Source organism: Lipophrys pholis (assembly GCF_963383615.2).
Source record: "Lipophrys pholis genome assembly, chromosome: 10".
Taxonomy (NCBI): Eukaryota; Metazoa; Chordata; class Actinopteri; order Blenniiformes; family Blenniidae; genus Lipophrys; species Lipophrys pholis.
The window spans coordinates 31,712,646-31,733,658 of NC_137640.1; the positions used below are offsets into that span (position 1 = coordinate 31,712,646).

General features: G+C 48.4%; 2 protein-coding genes across 2 annotated transcripts; one reads left to right on the forward strand and one right to left on the reverse strand.

Annotated features, from left to right (window-relative positions):
- The first annotated feature begins 47 nt into the window (after positions 1 to 47).
- LOC308115688 (adenomatous polyposis coli protein 2-like) lies at positions 48 to 14,919 on the forward strand. The gene is made up of 6 exons (XM_080473339.1): positions 48 to 456; positions 1,195 to 1,293; positions 1,369 to 1,508; positions 2,150 to 2,344; positions 10,248 to 10,462; positions 11,331 to 14,919. Exons 1-6 carry the CDS (start codon positions 96 to 98, stop codon positions 14,701 to 14,703), a joined length of 4,383 nt encoding a protein of 1,460 aa, XP_080329465.1. The 5' UTR covers positions 48 to 95; the 3' UTR covers positions 14,704 to 14,919.
- A 913-nt stretch (positions 14,920 to 15,832) lies between these two features.
- On the reverse strand, positions 15,833 to 18,473 carry cUnh19orf25 (chromosome Un C19orf25 homolog). Its single transcript, XM_080473340.1, has 3 exons — positions 18,317 to 18,473; positions 17,664 to 17,861; positions 15,833 to 16,108 (listed from the first exon to the last, which is right to left on the reverse strand). Exons 2-3 carry the CDS (start codon positions 17,800 to 17,802, stop codon positions 15,930 to 15,932), a joined length of 318 nt encoding a protein of 105 aa, XP_080329466.1. The 5' UTR covers positions 17,803 to 17,861; positions 18,317 to 18,473; the 3' UTR covers positions 15,833 to 15,929.
- Positions 18,474 to 21,013: the final 2,540 nt, after the last annotated feature.

The following is a 21,013-nucleotide window of genomic DNA, read 5'->3' on the forward strand; positions in this document are numbered from 1 at the left end:
GTCGTGTCCTCTGTGTAGTTACGGGGACGTGTCCTCTGCAGGTGGAGGTAGTGTTCTGGCTGCTGTCAGTCCTGGCAAACCGAGACAAGGAGGACATGTCTCGGACCCTGCTGGCTCTGTCCAGCTCCCAGGACAGCTGCGTAGCCATGCGGCGCTCCGGCTGCGTTCCATTGCTGGTGCAGATTCTCCACGAGACGCCACTCGGCGGTGGCGGCAGGGAGGGGAGCGACTCAGCAGGAGGGTGCAGCCGTGAGGCAAAATCTCGTGCGAGCGCGGCGCTGCACAACATCGTGTACTCGCAGGCGGACGAAGGCCAGGCCCGGAGAGAGATGAGGGTGCTGCATCTGCTGGAACAGATTCGGACATACTGTGACAGCGGCTGGGACTGGATCGAGGAACAACTGCAAAACGCCACCGCAGCCGAGAACAACGCCAGGAACAACGCCACCGCCACTGGTCAGCTCCAGATTGAACCTTTTGTTCTCGCTCTTTTTTTCAAATAGATTTAGCCATTTTTGTATATTTTATTTTATTAATCAATTTATTTTATTAATCAATTGACCTTTTTTTTGTTAAGGCATTTTTAGCATTTTTTTTCTGTTGGCATTTTTTTTTCAATTATTTTTATAATTATTCGCCATTTTAAGCCTGCTCTTTTTAAATATGTCGTTTTAACATTGTTTTTTTGTTGATTTTTGCACATTCATTTATTTTATTTAATCAAATTTGGCTTCATTAATACATCTCGCCATTTAATATTCAGATTAAGAAGCTTTGTTGTCATTGTACAAAAAACAGCGAAATTCCGTTTGGTTGCATGTCTCTTAAAGCGGCAGCAGCATTTTAGCATATTTCATTTTTTCAGCATTGTTATCCGTTTTTATTGCCATTTTAGCTTTATTTAAGCAATTTTTGCATATAATAACTAAAAATGCTAAAAAAAAATAAAGAAATGAGAAAAAAATGCTAAATTAAATAAGATATAAAATAAACAGATATTAAAGTAGAAAAATATTTTTTTTGCCATTTTAGTTCCTGACTGTACTTTTTCAGCCGTGGCTTTAACTGGACAAATAAACCATTCTAACATTTTTTCCAAACAACTTTAGCCATATTATCTTCTGTTAGCATCACGTATAGCGTCATTTGCCTCCTTTCTTAGCATGTGTAGCAACGTTAACCCGTCTGTTCCAGACGCTCCAGAGCCATTGGACCCTCAGATCGTCCAAACGACGTGCGCGCTCATGAAGCTGTCCTTCGAGGAGGAATACCGTCGTGCCATGAACGAGCTGGGTGAGCGGTGATAGCATGCTAACTTAGCATAGCGTAGTTTTGCCTAAGCACAGTAAGCAGCGATTGTGGTTGCAGGTGGCCTCCAGGCCGTGGCCGACCTGATCCAGCTGGACCAGGAACTCTACGGGAACCACAGAGACCCCGTCAACCTCAGCCTGCGGCGCTACGCTGGCATGGCCGTCACCAACCTCACCTTCGGTGACGTGGCTAACAAGGTGCTGACGCTAACCACTCATGCTAATTGCCCAGGCCATGTTCTAATCTTTTTTTTTTCTCACTGTTTGTTTTGTTGTTTTATTATTATTTATAAATGTGAAGCACTTTGGTCAACCTTGGCTGTTGTGTTAAAATGTGCTATATAAATAAAGTTGGATTGGATTAGCATTAGCAACATTAGCCTTTTTTAAAATCAAGTTTTTATTACAGTTGTCATAGCATTTTAGCATCTTTTTCAAACCTGTGTACAATTTTAGTAATATTTAAAAATATTTAGTCATTTTGGCATCGTTTTAATAGCCATTTAGCATTTTTAGTCATTTTAACAATTTTTCTGTGTGCCAATTTTACATCCTTCACCATTTTAGCAACGTTAATTCAGGTCAATTCAACTTTATTTATATCGCGCCGAATACAACAAAGTAATTTCTGGGCACTCTTACAGAGAAAGCCAACAAATCCACATGAGCGAGCAAAACGACTGTGGAAAGGAAAAACTCCATTGGTTCCATTGCCAGAGATCCTTTTTTAATTTGATCATTTTTAACCAATTTGGCTCTGTAAGCTCTGAAGATATTCATGTTTCCAGGCCAGCTTGTGCTCCCTGTTAGCGCCGATGCTAATGTGACTGTGTCTCCAGGCCACCCTGTGCTCGCGGCCGCGCTCCCTGCAGGCTCTGGTCCTCATGCTGGACTCGGACTCGGAGGAGCTGCAGCAGGTCGTCAGCAGCATCTTGAGGAACCTGTCGTGGAGGGCTCACGTTAGCAGCCGGAGGCTCCTCAGAGACATCGGCTGTGTTCCCGCGCTCATCAGCTGTGCGCTAAAGGCTACCAAGGTAACAACACAATAACAATGTCGCAACATGCTAACGACAGGTAGCAACATGCTAACGACCGGTAGCAACATGCTAACGACAGGTAGCAACATGCTAACGACCGGTAGCAACATGCTAACGACCGGTAGCAACATGCTAACGACCGGTAGCAACATGCTAACGACCGGTAGCAACATGCTAATGACAGGTAGCAACATGCTAACGACAGGTAGCAACATGCTAACGACAGGTAGCAACATGCTAACGACAGGTAGCAACATGAGTATAAGTCCTCCAGGGACGGACGGAGACAAATGGTCTCCTCACTGACGGCTTTATTGAACCAGCCGACTCCCTCTTCGTTCTCCTCTCCTCTTTGCTCTCCTCTTCGTTCTCCTCTCCGCTCTCCTCTCTGCTCTCCTCTTCACTCTCCTCTTCGTTCTCCTCTCCTCTCTGCTCTCCTCTTCACTCTCCTCTCCGCTCTCCTCTTCGCTCTCCTCTTCGTTCCCCTCTCCGCTCTCCTCTTCGTTCTCCTCTTCACTCTCCTCTTCACTCTCCTCTTCACTCTCCTCTCTGCTCTCCTCTTCGCTCTCCTCTTCGCTCTCCTCTTCGTTCTCCTCTCTGCTCTCCTCTTCGTTCTCCTCTCCGCTCTCCTCTTCACTCTCCTCTTCACTCTCCTCTTCGCTCTCCTCTTCACTCTCCTCTCTGCTCTCCTCTTCGTTCTCCTCTCCGCTCTCCTCTTCACTCTCCTCTTCACTCTCCTCTTCGCTCTCCTCTCTGCTCTCCTCTTCACTCTCCTCTTCGCTCTCCTCTCTGCTCTCCTCTTCGCTCTCCTCTTCGCTCTCCTCTTCACTCTCTTCTTCGTTCTCCTCTTCGTTCTCCTCTTCACTCTCCTCTCTGCTCTCCTCTTCGTTCTCCTCTCCGCTCTCCTCTTCGCTCTCCTCTTCGCTCTCCTCTCTGCTCTCCTCTTCACTCTCCTCTTCGCTCTCCTCTTCGCTCTCCTCTTCGCTCTCCTCTCCGCTCTCCTCTCCGCTCTCCTCTTCGCTCTCCTCTCCGCTCTCCTCTTCGCGCTTTGCTTTTGCCCTTTGTAGTTCTTTTTCCCTTCTTTTCCATACAAGAGAGCGTTTTAAAGAAACTACTTTTGTGTTTCTGTCAACATAAGATTTATTCTGAAAGCTGGTCAGAGGAACCAAACCCAGGACTTTGTTCTCTCAGCCAGCAACCAGAGGAACCCTACACTCTGGCTGATGAGGCGAAGCAGCTGGAACACAAGATTGAATCACTGCATGAAATACGTGAAAGTGAGTACTTCATGTACTCTGTGGCAGCTAGTGTACATGGAGGAAATGTCACTGAACAGTCACAGATTGTACTGCATGGGAATACTTCTGATACTGAGCACCATGGAACTGCTACAACGATTCCCTGGATTTGTCTCGATGTGACCGAAATACTGCCGAGGCTCCAAGGTTCAACTGTTCAAACTGCGTTTCTTACTGGAACAGCACCGGAGCTCCAGCCCTAAAGCAGCAGAGCTCCAGCCCTAAAGCACCGGAGCTCCAGCCCTAAAGCACCAGAGCTCCAGCCCTAAAGCACCGGAGCTCCAGCCCTAAAGCACCGGAGCCATACCTAAAGCATCGGAGCTCCAGCCCTAAAGCACCGGAGCCAGCCCTAAAGCACCGGAGCCATACCTAAAGCACCGGAGCTCCAGCCCTAAAGCACCGGAGCCATACCTAAAGCATTGGAGCTCCAGCCCTAAAGCACCGGAGCCAGCCCTAAAGCACCGGAGCCATACCTAAAGCATCGGAGCCAGCCCTAAAGCACCGGAGCCATACCTAAAGCATTGGAGCTCCAGCCCTAAAGCACCGGAGCCATACCTAAAGCATCGGAGCCAGACCTAAAGCACCGGAGCCCTACCTAAAGCATCGGAGCTCCAGCCCTAAAGCACCGGAGCTCCAGCCCTAAAGCATCAGAACAAGACCTAAGGCATCGACTCCAGCCCTAAAGCCCTGGAGCCAGACCAAAGACTTCGACTCCTGCCCTAAAGCACGAGAGCCAGACCTATGGCATCAACTCCAGCCCAAAAGCACCGGAACCAAACCTATGGCATCGACTCCAGCCCTAAAGCACTGGAGCCAGACGTAATGCAGCGACTCCACCCCTAAAGCACTGGAGCCAGACCTAAGGCATCGACTCCAGCCAGACCTAAGGCATCGCCTCCAGCCCTAAAGCACCGGAGCCAGACCGAAGGCATCGACTCCATCCCTAAAGCACTGGAGCCAGACCTAAGGCATCGACTCCAGCCAGACCTAAGGCATCGACTCCATCCCTAAAGCACTGGAGCCAGACCTAAGGCATCGACTCCAGCCAGACCTAAGGCATCGACTCCAGCCCTAAAGCACCGGAGCCAGACCGAAGGCATCGACTCCATCCCTAAAGCACTGGAGCCAGACCTAAAGCATCGGAGCTCCAGCCCTAAGGCATCAGAACAAGACCTAAGGCATCGACTCCAGCCCTAAAGCCCTGGAGCCAGACCAAAGACTTCGACTCCTGCCTTAAAGCACTGGAGCCAGACGTAATGCAGCGACTCCACCCCTAAAGCACTGGAGCCAGACCTAAAGCATTGACTCCAGACCTAAAGCATCGACTCCAGCCCTAAAGGACTGGAGCCAGACCTAAAGCACCAGAGCCAGACCAAAGTCATCGACTCCAACCCTAAAGCACCGGAGACAGATCGAAGGCATCGACTCCATCCCTAAAGCACTGGAGCCAGACCTAAGGCATCGACTCCAGCCAGACCTAAGGCATCGACTCCATCCCTAAAGCACTGGAGCCAGACCTAAGGCATCGACTCCAGCCAGACCTAAGGCATCGACTCCAGCCCTAAAGCACCGGAGCCAGACCGAAGGCATCGACTCCATCCCTAAAGCACTGGAGCCAGACCTAAAGCATCGGAGCTCCAGCCCTAAGGCATCAGAACAAGACCTAAGGCATCGACTCCAGCCCTAAAGCCCTGGAGCCAGACCAAAGACTTCGACTCCTGCCTTAAAGCACTGGAGCCAGACGTAATGCAGCGACTCCACCCCTAAAGTACTGGAGCCAGACCTAAAGCATTGACTCCAGACCTAAAGCATCGACTCCAGCCCTAAAGGACTGGAGCCAGACCTAAAGCACCAGAGCCAGACCAAAGTCATCGACTCCAACCCTAAAGCACCGGAGCCAGATCTAAGACATCGACTCGCCCGGACATGGTCTGATGTTGAGCGTAACAAAGGCGAGTCCAGTAAGAAAAGAACCAAGAACCTCCTCCACCCACTCCTCCAGCTGAAACTCCTCCACCCACTCTTCCACTCACTCCTCCAGCTGAAACTCCTCCACTCACTCCTCCAGCTGAAACTCCTCCACCCACTCCTCCAGCTTAACCTCCTCCACCCACTCCTCCAGCTGAACCTCCTCCACCCACTCCTCCAGCTGAACCTCCTCCACTCACTCTTCCAGCTGAACCTCCTCCACTCACTCCTCCAGCTGAACCTCCTCCACCCACTCCTCCAGCTGAACCTCCTCCACCCACTGCTCCAGCTGAACCTCCTCCACCCACTCCTCCACTCACTCCTCCAGCTGAACCTCCTCCACCCACTCCTCCACCCACTGCTCCAGCTGAACCTCCTCTGCAGAACAGGTACCATCCCCTGGCTCTGAGTGAAATGTGTGATAACAGGGAGCAGCCAGGACTCAGGGACGCTCATCACCCAACAAGCAGGAAACACCAGCAGGTTCACAGAAATAACCCAAAACCACAATAAACCAGGGGCCAGGAGAACCTGAAGAACCTCATCAAGTTCCTTTACAAGTCTAGAGCTGCTGGACACTCTACTGATTGGAGACTCAGTCACCAGGCAAGGCAGAATGAGAGAGACAGCGATGTCCCCCACTGTTTGGTCTCCACATCCCAGCCAGAACATCCTCATCCATGCAGGCTCCTTCCACATACTGGAGCCAGACCGGGTCAGAGGTCCTGAACAGGACTTTTCTCTACTAATGGAGACTCTGAAAGAGTCCGAGCCCCAACATGTTTTCATTCCAACCCTGGGAAAAGGAATTGAACCTTCCTCTGGCCTCTCTGCCTTGAACACGTGAGACTTCAACATGCTTCTCCAGTGGATAAAGTTCATGGAACCTTCAACCTGTTCTGGAGCTGTAAGGACCGCTTCAATCCGGACGGGGTTCATCCCAATATCCCTGGACCCAGACTGCTCGGCGCCAACATACGTCATGGCCTCAGGATAACACCCTCCACCAGGAGCATGACCAGAACCACCAAGGACACTGGTGCTGACAGAGACTCAGGATCCACCGCTCCCCTCTCCGCTGTTCCTGTGGCCCAGATCAACCAGGGAACCAGAAGGACCTCTCTGCCCCAGTCCAGGACCTAGTCCAGGACCCAGCACCCCCCCTGCCCCAGTCCAGGACCCAGTCCAGGACCCAGCAACCCCCCTGCCCCAGTCCAGGACCTAGTCCAGGACCCAGCAACCCCCCTGCCCCAGTCCAGGACCCAGCAACCCCCCTGGCCCAGTCCAGGACTGGGAGGTGGAGGAGCTCCTCCAGCCTTCAGTTTTCTCAGTGAGGTCAGAGTGGTGGAGAAAGGAGGTGGAGGAGCTCCTCCACCCTTCAGTTTTCTCAGTGAGGTCAGAGTGATGGAGAAAGGAGGTGGAGGAGCTTCTTTGTATAACGACACGTATCAATGCAAACAGCTGTCGTATGGAAAGTTTGACACTTTTAAACATGTTGCACTTCAGGTCAACTCTTCCTGTTGGGCAATATGAGCAACCATCTCCACACCACCCAAATACACACCACCACCACCACCACCCAAATACAATGCAACCTGCTGTCTGCTGGATGTATTGATGAAGACTCTGTTGTGGTAATGGTGATTTGAATCTTCACTGTGAGGATCCACAAGATAACAGTGCTGAGGACATCCTGGACATCTAGAACATGTTGGACTTTCCAGCATGAGACAAAGTCCACACACAACCAGGGACACATCTTAGACTTGGTTCTTTCCATTTGTGAGGTTGTGGTGAAAGATGTGTGTGTCTCTGACCAGGACCTTGTCTCATTTAAAGTCTCCGTCTCAGCTGACAGCAGGACAAGGACAACATAGCTGATCAGAAAAGGTCTCATTGATGAAAAGACACGGCGTGTCTTCAGCGAGACATTCTCTAGCATGAAGCTCTGCTGCAGCTTCTATCAAGCACCTTGTAGAGAACTTCAGCTCTAAAGTTAGAACCATCATTGATCCCACAGCGCCAGTCAGAGCTAAAGTAGTGTGTGATAGGAGGACAGCTCCATGGAGGAAGAAGACACTGGTTAAGGCCCAGAAAAGACAATCTAAGCTCCACCTTCATTAGGACATGTCCAAAGAAAGGCTTGGCATGTAGAAGCTAGAATTAGAAAGGGCCAGACAATGGTTCTTCTCTGAGGTTCTCAGCAAACACAGTACTAATGCTGGTACTTGGTTTAGTGTGGAGGACAGACTGAGACAGACAGTCCCTCGCCATCAGGACGTCCTGAACTCTTCTCAGATGCATCTTGGAATGATGTCCCTCCTATTGCACCATCAAATGAGCCTGATCAGACAGAGTCAGTGGGTGGAGCTCAGGCATTACGACTGGAACCCCTGAGCCTCCACCCAAAGATGTTCTGTCTAATCTGGCAGATGTTCTCCTGTTAGACTGAGCAGCACTAACCCACATTGTTCTCCAGCTCAGACCCACAACATGCAGCCTCCACCCTCTCCACCCTCTGCACACAAAGTCTTTACACATGTTTTACACTGTCCAGCTCCAGAGGTACTACACAGAGTACACAGAGTACACAGCTCTCTTCACACGCTGTTTTTCCTAAAACTCTTCTGGAAGCTCTTTTAAATTTTCAGTAGGTTGATTATTGTAACGGAGTGTTTACAGGCATCAGGAAAAATCTGTCAGACAACTGCAGCTGATCCAGAATGCTGAGGGTGGAGCACATTACACCACCACACTGAGGGTGGAGCACATTACACCACCACATTGAGGCTGGAGCACATTACACCACCACACTGACTGTGGAGCACATTATACAAACACACGGAAGGTGGAGCACATTACACCATCACACTGAGGGTGGAGCACATTCCCCCACCACACTGAGGGTGGAGCAAATTACACCACCACACTAAGGGTGGAGCACATTACACTAACACACTGAGGGTGGAGCACATTACACCGCCACACCGAGGGTGGAGCACATTACACCAACACACTGAGGGTGGAGCACATTATACAAACACACGGAAGGTGGAGCACATTACACCATCACACTGAGGGTGGAGCACATTCCCCCACCACACTGAGGGTGGAGCAAATTACACCACCACACTAAGGGTGGAGCACATTACACTAACACACTGAGGGTGGAGCACATTACACCGCCACACCGAGGGTGGAGCACATTACACCAACACACTGAGGGTGGAGCACATTAAATCACACTGAGGGTGGAGCACATTACACCACCACATTGAGGGTGGAACACATTACACCACTACACTGAGGGTGAAGCACATTACACCATCACACTGAGGGTGGTGCACATTACACCACCACACTGATGGGGGAGCACATTACACTATCACACTGAGGGTGGAGCACATTACACCACCACTCTGAGGGTGGAGCACATTACACCATCACACTGAGGGTGGAGCACATTACACTATCACACTGAGGGTGGAGCACATTACACCATCACACGGAGGGTGGAGTACATTACACCACCACACTGAGGGTGGAAAACATTCCCCCACCACACTGAGGGTGGAGCACAATAAATCACACTGAGGGTGGAGCACATTACACCACCACATTGAGGGTGGAACACATTACACCACTACACTGAGGGTGAAGCACATTACACCATCACACTGAGGGTGGAGCACATTACACCACCACACTGATGGGGGAGCACATTACACTATCACACTGAGGGTGGAGCACATTACACCACCACACTGATTGGGGAGCACATTACACTATCACACTGAGGGTGGAGCACATTACACCATCACACTGAGGGTGGAGTACATTACACCACCACACTGATTGGGGAGCACATTACACTATCACACTGAGGGTGGAGCACATTACACCATCACACTGAGGGTGGAGTACATTACACCACCACACTGATTGGGGAGCACATTACACCACCACACTGAGGGTGGAGCACATTACACCACCACTCTGAGGGTGGAGCACATTACACCACCACACTGAGGGTGGAGCTCATCCCCCCCTGCTCCACCCTCTCCACTGGCTGCCTGTGTAACAAAGGACTTCAGAATGGTCCTTCTGCTCTAGAAAGCTTTGAAGGGTCTCGGCCTAAATCATCTCAGATTGACTTGTAGAAGATCAAAGCTCCAGACCTCTGAGGTCATCAGGAAGAGGTTGACTCACTGTTCCTACAGTCAGAAGAAACAAGGTGAAGCAGCTTTTAGTTCCTACCTCCTCACCTGTAGAACAAACTTCCTGAACACCTGAAGACTGCTGACACACTCACTTCTTTTAAATCAGGACTTAAAACATTCCTAGATACACAGGATGTAGAATAAACAATAGATTTTACTGACTTAGTAAACTAATCTGAATAAATCTCTTATCATATTATTATACTGTTCATTATTTGTTTTAATGTGTCTTTCATTTCTTCTAAAGCTTTAAAGTATTTCTCATGTCTTTGTAAAGTTTTTCTGTATTTCTTTCATTTCTGTGTAAAGCTCTGTGACTTGCCCTGTTTAAACGGTGCTCTAGAAACACATTTGCCTTGCCTTGCCTTTTAGCTGGTAGCTAGTCGATGCTAATGCTCCCGGCGTGTCTTCCAGGAGTCGACGCTGAAGAGCGTGCTCAGTGCATTGTGGAACTTGTCGGCACACAGCGCAGAGAACAAGGCGGCGCTCTGCGCCGTGCACGGCGCACTAGCGTTCCTCGTTAGCACGCTGACGTACCGCTGCCAGACCAACTCGCTCGCGATCATCGAGAGCGGAGGCGGGATCCTGCGCAATGTGTCCAGCCTGGTGGCCACGCGGGAGGATTACAGGTGGGAGCTAACACGCTAACCACACTAACGACACCCCATTGCTAAATATGCTAAAATACCTTTAAATATGCTTGAAAATGCTAAATTAGCTAAAGTATCAATAATAACTTAAGTGGCTGAAGTAGCTAATATAGCGAAGAAAACTAAAGTAAGAAAATGGATAATAAGACAAAAGTAAAAAAAATGGCTGCAGTAACTAAAACCCGCTAACCTCGAAAAATTGCTAACTTCGTAAAGAATTAAAACAGCTAAAAAAGCTTAAGTAGTAAACGTAGCTGAGAGTTGCTCGCATAGAAATATAGCTAAACTCGCTAAAAATAGTAAAAGTAGCTAAACATAGCTAACCTCGGAAAACCACTAACTTAGAATAGCTAATGAAAAAAAATAGTTAAAAATAGTTATCCTTGAAAAATCGCCAACTTTAAATAACTAACCTCAAAAAATAGCCATAGTAAATACAAGTATTGTCGAAAATTCGACACAAATAGCTTCTGTAGAAATCTAGATCTTACATTGCTAAAACCAGTTAATATAGCAAAATTTAGAAAAATAACTAACGTACAAAAATTGCTCATTTAAATAAAAATAGCTGTTATAGCTATAAATAGCTAACCTGGAAATATAGCTAAAGCAGCTGAAATAAACTAAGATAAAAATTGCTAACGTCGTTAAAAATAGTGAACCTTGAAAAATGGCTACCTTAAAATAACTAACAAAAATTGCAAAAGTTGCTATAAATAACTAAAATAGGTCAAAATCAGCTAAAGCCACTAAAAATAGCGAACCTCAAAAAATGTCAAACTTCTGTATTGTAATCAGAAAACTGTGCTTGTTATAAAAAGATTACCCTGTGTGTCGCCCCCTGCAGGCAGATCCTGCGCGAGCACAGTTGCCTACAGACGTTGCTCCACCACCTGCGCTCGCACAGCCTGACCATCGTGAGCAACGCATGCGGCACGCTGTGGAACCTCTCGTCGCGCTGCCGTGCGGACCAGGAGCTGCTGTGGGACCTTGGCGCCGTTGGGATGTTACGCAACCTCATCCACTCCAAACACAAGATGATTGCCATGGGCAGTGCCGCCGCGCTGCGCAACCTGCTGGCCAATCGCCCGTCGCGCTACGACAAGTCGCCGGCGTTGCTTGCGTCGCCGGGCTCGTGTGCACCTTCGCTCTACATGAGGAAGCAGAAGGCGCTGGAGGCGGAGCTCGACGTGCGGTGCAACCTTCGTCGCCACGCTGACGGCCTTGCGCGAGATTACGCATCCGATTCCGGTTGCTTTGACGATGAGGAGCCGGCGCCGGCACCATCGTTAGACCCAGCATCAGCCGCTGCCGGTGAGCTCGCAGAGAAGATCACAAGCGCCGTCGCGCGAATTGATCGTTTAGTCGACGACATCGCCATGCGCACATCGTCAGAGGATAGCATCGGCTCACCGCGGCCACTCCTGCATCTACGCAACGCCATGTCGTCAACGGACAGCGGCAGCACCAGCGACAGCTACGAGAACCCGCGTCGGCCAAACTGCTTACAATTACAACGAGACAAACCGGACGCTAGTGTCAATGCTACTGCCACTGGCGCAGCGAAGCCGGCGTGGCCGGTGGAGACGCTGCAGAAGTATTCCGTGGAGAACACGCCAATATGTTTCTCGCGATGTTCGTCGTTGTCGTCATTGTCATCGGGCGACGCAGAGCACGAGCTTGAGAGCGACTCGTCGCTGGAGATCATCGAGGTGGACGAACTTACAGTTACTGCGACGATGGACGACGTGAGTGTGACGCTAGCGAGTGAGGGGTCGAAGAAAGTGCTAGCGGCATCCCCGTCCAGCTCATCAGAGAATCTTGTTCAGGAGACGCCGCTCGTCATGAGCCGCTGCAGCTCGGTGAGCTCACTCGGGAGCTTCGAGGCACCGTCTATAGCAAGCTCGATTCTGAGCGACCCGTGTAGCGAGATGGTTGACGGCACCGTGTCGCCAAGCGACCTACCGGACAGTCCCGGTCAGACGGCACCGCCGAGCCGCAGCCGTACGCCTGGTCCGGTAACCACGACGACATCAGAATCGGTACCAGAATGGACGGCGAGCTTCCGCGAGCTCCGCCTCCCCGCCGACTTAGACTCTGCCGTTTATTTCACCGTGGAGAAACCGAGTGAGAACTTTTCGTGCGCGTCAAGTTTGAGCGCGCTGCCGCTGCACGAACACTATGTACAAAAAGACGTAGAGCTGAAGCTAACGCCACTTAACAACGCTGGTCGCCACGGCGATGCCAACTCTGACGATGACATAGAGATCTTAAAGGAGTGCATCAACTCGGCGATGCCATGCCGGTTTCGCAAGCCTGTCTACGTCCTTGTCGGCGATTCCGATGAAGCGCGCCGCATCCAGGACCTCCGCGCATTCTCGCGCTTCCGCCACCTGGCGGCGGCCCGCAGTACAAAGCACGTCGTTCCAACACAGAAGTTGTTAATGCAGAGTCAAGAAGTGGCAGAACGCGTTGCGAATCGTGACCTCCTCCCGGTGGTAAGCATGGCGGAGAAGCCACGTGGGTTCCAGCGAGTTAAGCGCACACTGATGGAAGACGAGTCGCCGGCACGCTATTCGCTCAGTTCGTCGCTCAGCTCGCTGAGCGACGCCGAGTTTGAGGAGCGCACAAACAAAGTGAGGTTTAAGAACCGGCACAACAAGGTGCATGGCGGCAGCACTCGCCGTGCGTACGTCGGGGAACGCAGCTCGCCGAGTTCGATAAGCGTCGACTCGGAGGACGACCTCCTTCAGCGGTGCATCACGTCAGCGATGCCGAAGCATCGTCGGAAAGCAGTGCGGACTGCGCGGTTAAAACCATGGGACGACGACGAGGATAGCGACGACGATGCAGCGTGGGAATCCGACCTCAACAGCGTGGAGTGGCGTGCAATACGAGAGGGTGCAGATTGTGTCGTGACCGGGTTACAAGCATCAAAGTCATCGTCGTCCGAGGAAACAGAGTCAGTGCTATCATTCATGTCGGCGTCCAGCTTCACCCCAAAAGATCGCAAGTTCGCGAAGGATAAGAAACCGAACAAACCGCTTGATTTTGCACAACGCAAACCGGTTCCGAACTTGCCAGTGGTGTTCCGAGGTCGCACCGTGATATACACGCCAAGAAAGGACGACCTTCCCTCGCAGAGGCCGCCACCGCCGCGGAAACTACCAACGAGATCCGATGTAAAGATAACGAAGATACCGAAGAATCCGGCGCTAGCTCAGCAGCGCTCCAAGAGCCTGCACCGCCTTCCGCAGGATGCCCCCATGTCGCTGCCGCCGCGGAGCTCCACGCCACCGCCGCGCATCCCGAAGAGCTCGTCGTCAGGATCGTCGCAGAGCTCCACGCCATCTAAAAGATCGCAGAAAGCGGCAACACCAGCTAGCAGCCCGCCGGAACGTAAAGGCCGATCCCCGACATTAGTTAAAAATGCTAAATCTTCGACAACGACTACGCAGAAGTCACCAGTGAGGATTCCGTTCATGCAGCGGCAGCCACGCCCACTCTCGCCGCTAGTTACAAATCAAACGGCAGCAAAGCGGCCAGTTAGCGCTAATCGCGAGTCAGAACACGGATTCCTTCGCCAGCTAACGTTTATCAAAGAATCGCGTAAGAGCGACTCACCGCCATCGGCAGTGTTCCTCTGCTCGTCGCGTTGCCAGGAGCTCAAAGTTGCAGCGGCGAGACGCGCAGCAGCTTCTGCTCGGTCGGCGCCAGCAAGGAGGACGAGTTCGGAAAGCCCGTCGCGGGGGGCGGCAGTGCCGCGGCGGACGACAACAGTAACAACGAGGCGCGACGGCAACACGTTCAAGCGACACGCATCTTCGCCGACCATCAACGTCCTGAGCCGCGTGACGAGCCGATCCTCATTACGGTCTTCGTCGTCCGACTCCAGCGCACATGCCGCGCGCAGCGAAGATGAGTGCAGGAAGCGGTTAAAAGACGGCGCCACCTGGCGGCGGATCAGAGACGACGACAAAAAGATGACGAAGACAATGGCAACGAGGAAACTTCCTGGGAAGCTGCCGACAGTTGTGCTGGTGTCGCGGCAGACAAGCGATGCCACGGTGCAGACGGAAGACGTGGCGGAGTCCGGGACATTCCGGGGTCAGGGGTCTCCGAGCAAGGCTGCCCGCGTGAAGCCATTCAACTACACGCCAAAGAACGCCGCTAGCGGGATTCCCGTCTGCCAGAAAACATCGGAGAAGTTCCCGTCGTAGAGACTTTTTCCAGACAAACTTTTTATCTATGCGTACGTTAGTTAGTTATTAGCTAGAAGAACTGTCGTGAAACTCAATTGCCCCAAAGTCTCGGATTACGAACATATTCCTGGATCCGTAGATGTTTTTGGGATTTTTTTTTTTTAAATTGTATGTTCTTCATTACTAACTCGCTTAATCTCCCGTTATTTCACTAGCCTGACACCAACTGTCTAACCACGTTAAAGACCATAATAAGAAATCCTTAGCAACCATGATGACCAGCTTATCAACGTTTATGACCACCTCGAAAGCTGCCTGAGCAACCAACTTGACAACTCCATCAACCTTTACAACCACCTGGCAACCAATTTGAGGACTACAGTCATGACGTTAACGTTTACGACCAAGTTGATAACTACCTGAGAAACCAACCACCTTAGTAACCAACTTGACGACAATGGTAATGACGTTTACAACCACCTTGACAACCACCATCGCAACCAACTTGATGACCACGTTAACAATGCTTATGACCACCGTAGCAACCAACTTGATGACTCTGTTAACCACCTTGTTAACAACCTTTACAACCACCTTAGCAACCAACTTGACTACGTTAATGACCATGTTAACCGTTAAGACGACCTTGACAACCACCTTAACGACTATCGGTATTATAGCAGAACATCTGCAATGGAACTTTGCTTAAATTTAATTATAAAAAACTAGCTGAAAATGTGTTCACTTGTGAAAAACTCACGGTAAACTAAAAGCTACTCGAAAAACTAGTTTACGATTAATCAAAAACTAGCTATAAAAATTGAAAACTAATGGAGAACCAGTCAAGAATCGGTTCTTACCATGAAGTTTGGTTCCATCGCAACATTCCGCCATCCAGCTTGTTAGCCGCTCCCTGCTAGCCACAGTACTAACCCTCTATGTAAATAACCCGTCGACTCACCTCCGCATGCCAGTATCTCCACGCTAATGCTCAGTCGCCAATTATACCTCTGATGGTGGCGCTAGCTGTGCTAACTTGTCGCTATCTCGCCGTTTCTGTGTATATCCAACGGGTTAGTCAGGGGTAACGCTAATACCCGCTAACTGTATCTTTGTAGCCGTAGTGATAGCTATTAACAGTGCCCTGTTTGAAAGCATGTACTCCATTAACGATGCTAACTAGCTTCTGATGCCAACAGGAAATAAAAGTCGTACACTGGTGTGTGAGCGTTGTTTTTTTATTATTATTGGGTTTGACTCTCGACCTGAGTGATGTCATGTTGCAGTGTGCGGCCCACACTCTCTAGCTCCTCCCTCTGGAGGCGGAGCTTCCCACCAGACTCGCGCAGACGCTCGCCGAGCTCTACGAGGCGCCGCACCTGCTGGAACTGTGCTGCTGAGCCGTCCGAGGGAGGCGCAGGACCTGATGGCGGGCGGAGACAGGAAGTGTTGTCAAACAGAGAGAAAAGACAGGAAGTGATGTCATACAGAGCGAGGACAGAAAGTGATGGGAGGTCGAGGGGCACAGGACAGGACATGATTAGGGGGTGGAGCTAGAATAGAGGGGAGGGGCCACTGAGGGAGGGGAGACACAGGTGATGAAAGGCTGTGACCACTAAAGAGGAAAAGGTGAACTTAAAGAAGACATATCATGCTTTTAAATCCTTCCTTTTTACATATAAATCATACAGTTGTGGTCTATATAAAGCGGAACTGCAATGCTTGGGTCTGAATCCCTCATTATTAGAGCTCCACAGGCCCCTTTTCTACCCCTTTTCTGATGTGCTTCTGAGAGCAACTCGTTTTGGGGCGGTCTCTTCATACCCCGCCTCCTCTCCAGGTTGCAGAGGTGACACTCTGTTCAACTCCACCCTGTTCGGCCATCTTTGTAGTTTGATAGAACATACAATTATCTAGCGGCGCAGAAACTTTATATTCACACATTATTTACAAAATGTCAACAAGGGAAGATTTGTCCATCCAGCCATACATGTTGGAGCCAGAGTCGGACCCGGCGGAGCGAGATGAAAATGACCATGATGCACCTGAAGAACAACGTCTTCATATGGATGTAACGCAATGGTGTGTTACTATATTTACACTAACTTCTCCATCCATGCCCACTACTACAATACTGCCTGTATTACAACGACTATTTAACACAGAAGTTACATTATAATCTAAAACGAGCACACAGCGCTAACATATGAAGACGGTGCAACTGCTAATGCTAACAAAACAATGACAGGGACGTCTTATCATCACACTTTTTAGCGTTATATACAGCTTACCGAAGTGCTCTGTTCGTCGTCTCCATAGATAGAAGGAACTGACCGCTCAATCAGACCAAGTCTTTCGTTAAATCCTTCTTTATACTGGCGGAGGTTGCTGAAGCAGTCGTCCTTAAAGTGCTTCGCGCACACAAAAATGACCTTACCCACAGATGTGGGTACATTTCTGTGAAAAATAAAACTCAACCAGGCACTTGGAAAAGGTTCTGATGCTGGGAGACGGTGTAACGAAGCTTGTGGGTTACTACATCCAACAACCGAACATTTCCACTTATCCTCTCGTAACTTCGGTTGGACTACAAAATCGCAGCGAGAAACAAAAATGGCGGATTGCTCGAAATGTCGATGTCCTAATTTGGCAGTTCCGCTGCGAATACTGTGACGTCATTGTTCAAAAAACGTAATAGAGAATAGAAAAATCGAAACCGATCGCAAAATATGAGCAAAACAGAATATAAAGATATCAACGGAGCACCTGAAGAGACTACTTTGAACTTTTCTGTACTTCTAAACACTCTAAATATACAACAAAATGCATTTAAGGGCTAAAAAAGTGGATTTAGCATGATATGTCCCCTTTAATATAATATCAAGGATATCTGGGAAAACAAGTGGGCAAAGTCTAAAAAACCAGGTGGGAAAAGTAGAAACCAGTTGGTGAATCCAGTAAAAGTTGTGAAAAGCCACCTTGCGCTGTGCCGTCCTCCAGGATGCTGAAGACGGGGTCTTGGGGCTCTGCTTGGCTCATGTCCTCCACGATCTGCTCCACGGTTGGAGGCTCCGGTCGGCTGGGCAACACCACCCGCTTTTTACTCTTGGAGCCCATGTTCGTGCTGCTGGTGCACCTGAAGACCTGCTGGACCCTCTGCAGGTCCAGACTGGGGTCTTCACCCAACAACAAAACGGGCTCATTTCAAACCGCAAGACTCTTTAAGCTCATTAACTACATTTCTGATTGTAATCATGATTTTTAATATGAATTAAACTCCTAAATAACCCTGTTCTTTAATTCGGCTCACTCACATTCAAAGAGAAATGTTTTTCTCCATTAAATTAACTAAAACCCGGAAAACTCGCCGTTTATCAGCCGTAAACACTCGGAGCCGCAGACATTAAAGACATTAAAAAATACTTTTACAAAAGAATACAGAAGGAGGTTCAATAGCACCACGTAAGCCGAATTACAAATGAAGAAACGAACTATGTTGGAGTTTATTTTAGAATTCTCTGGGTACTTTTTTTCTTGCGGAAAAACGGATTTAGTGTAAAATCTCCATAGAGTTCAACGTGTTTCGGTGGTGAGTCACACTGACGCGGATGTGAGATGCGCGGCCGCCTACCGGAGTCCACGGAGCGGCTGCGACGTCCTGATGAGTCCAGGCTCAAGACAGTGCCACAGCGGGAACGAAACGGTTTAAAAAGCGGTTTAGCTCGCGGGTTAGCCGTGTTGCTAACAGACGGAGTGCGTCAACATGGCGTCGCGTCACGAGTGACGTCACCACGCACGGCGCGTTGTGTTTTTAATTGTCTTTTTCTTTAGGTTTGAACATAGACCTCTATAACTCTAGACTCTGACCCTAACATTGTTGTTCTGACTGATAGCAGATGGTTCTATTAGCTCATTCAATGGAATCAAAGAGTTACTGGAGGAAAGTTCTTCTAAGGTTCTTCTTCCTTTATTTTGCCATCTTGGGAAGTTTCTTGGTTTCTTTCTTTGCAGGATGTCAGGATTGTTCCAGAGGGGGTGAAGAACCTCCCAGCAAGCTGTCAGAGACCTGGTTCTATTGATGCTTTTAAAGCAGCTGGGTTCTTTGATGAAGGACTGAAGAAGGGAAGATCTCTGGTCTGGAGATCTTCACACAAGGTTTTCTCAATGTCTAGCCAGCCTTCATCTAAGGCTTTCTGAGTCATCCATTTTACTACATAAAGTACTTTATTGGCCAGATAATGAGTATAAAGTCTGGGAGTTCTAAGCCACCTTGGTCCTTGGTGTTCTGGAGTGTTTTTAAACTTCTACCTGATGGTTTGTTTTCCATCAGAATGCTGAGACGTGAGAATCCAGAGTGTTAAAGCAGGTTTTTGGTGGTTTTGTTGGGATCATTGAGAAGATGGAGTTCATTTTAGGCAGGACCATCGTTTTGATTGTTGCTCCTCTCCCCAGAAGTGAAATAGGGAGTGTCCTCCATCGGGTGAGGTCCTCCTCCAATGTTTTAATAAGGGGGGGTAGTTTAAGTTCACCAAGTCTGAGAGTTTGGCTGAGATGTTAATGCTGAGGTATTTGATGTTCCCTGGTTTTAGTGGGGTGTTCGGTGTGTGCTGGAATATAGAGTTGATAGGCAAGACGACTGATTTGTTCCAATTTATAGAATATTCTGAGATTGAGGAGAATCTGTCTATTAACCCTTTTGTTTCTGGAAGAGAGGTCTGTGTGTTCTGCAGGAAAAGTATCACATCATCTGCATAGAGACATATTTTATGTGTTACATTTACTGTTGGTATTCCTTTTATGTTATTGTTCTGTCTGATGGCTGCTGCTAGTGGTTCCATAGAAATAGCAAAGAGAGATGGTGAGAGTGGACACCCCTGTCTGGTGCCTCTCTCAAGATTGAACCTTGAGGACATTTGGTCATTGGTTTTAACACAGACACTGGGTGAGGTGGACAGGATCTTTATCCAGGAGAGGTACTTTTCTCTAAATCCAAATTTCCGTAGTGTAGCGAGTAGAACTTTCCAATTTACCCAATCAAAGGCTTTTTCTGCATCTAAGGAGGTGATAATGGCCTTTTGTTTATTGTGGTGGCAGTGGTCTATAAGATTAATTAATCTACGTGTATTATTAGTGGAGTGGTCTATAAGATTAATTAATCTACGTGTATTATTAGTGGAGTGGTCTATAAGATTAATTAATCTACGTGTATTGTTAGTGGAGTGGTCTATAAGATTAATTAATCTACGTGTAATGTTAGTAGAGTGGTCTATAAGATTAATTAATCTACGTGTATTGTTAGTGCAGTGGTCTATAAGATTAATTAATCTACGTTTATTGTTAGTGCAGTGGTCTATAAGATTAATTAATCTACGTGTATTGTTAGTGGAGTGGTTTATAAGATTAATTAATCTTCGTGTATTGTTAGTGGAGTGGTCTATAAGATTAATCAATTTATGTGTATTGTTAGTGCAGTGGTCTATAAGATTAATTAATCTGCGTGTATTGTTAGTGCAGTGGTCTATAAGATTAATCAATCTATGTGTATTGTTAGTGGAGTGGTCTATAAGATTAATTAATCTACGTGTATTGTTAGTGGAGTGGTCTATAAGATTAATTAATCTACGTGTATTGTTAGTGGAGTGGTCTATAAGATTAATTAATCTACGTGTATTGTTAGTGGAGTGGTCTATAAGATTAATTAATCTACGTGTATTGTTAGTGGAGTGGTCTATACGATTAATTAATCTACGTGTATTGTTAGTGCAGTGGTCTATAAGATTAATTAATCTACGTGTATTGTTAGTGGAGTGGTCTATAAGATTAATTAATCTACGTGTATTGTTAGTGGAGTGGTCTATAAGATTAATTAATCTACGTGTATTGTTAGTGGAGTGTCGTCCTTTAATAAACCCAGTTTGATCAGGGTGTATGATGTGAGGTGAGATTTTTTCCAGCCTGCTTGCTAATGTTTTACTAATTATTTTAAGATCTACATTGATTAGTGATATCGGGCGATAGCTAGATGGTAGTGTGGGATCTTTATCCGGTTTTAGAAGAAGACTGATATTTGCACAGTTCATATGTTGGGGGAGAGTTGAAGATTCTTTAATCTCCTCAATTATTCTAAAAAAACTGAGAGAGAGAGAGAGAGAGAGAGAGAGAGAGAGAGAGAGAGAGAGAGAGAGAGAGAGAGAGAGAGAGAGAGAGAGAGAGAGAGAGAGAGAGAGAGAGAGAGAGAGAGAGAGAGAGAGAGAGAGAGAGAGAGAGAGAGAGAGAGAGAGAGCACAAAAACCAGCCCCGTCCAGCCTGGGCACAAAACATGTGGTGG

Bases quoted from the DNA above. Each gene is read 5' to 3' on its own strand.
- LOC308115688 (XM_080473339.1), top strand. From the start codon at position 96: ATGTCTCGGACCCTGCTGGCTCTGTCCAGCTCCCAGGACAGCTGCGTA. The intron at 1,294-1,368 runs GTGAGCGGTGAT...TTGTGGTTGCAG, and splicing joins TCGTGCCATGAACGAGCTGG to GTGGCCTCCAGGCCGTGGCC. The intron at 10,463-11,330 runs GTGGGAGCTAAC...CGCCCCCTGCAG, and splicing joins GCCACGCGGGAGGATTACAG to GCAGATCCTGCGCGAGCACA.
- cUnh19orf25 (XM_080473340.1), bottom strand. From the start codon at position 17,802: ATGGGCTCCAAGAGTAAAAAGCGGGTGGTGTTGCCCAGCCGACCGGAG. The intron at 16,109-17,663 runs GTGGCTTTTCAC...GCCCGCCATCAG, and splicing joins GGAGGACGGCACAGCGCAAG to GTCCTGCGCCTCCCTCGGAC.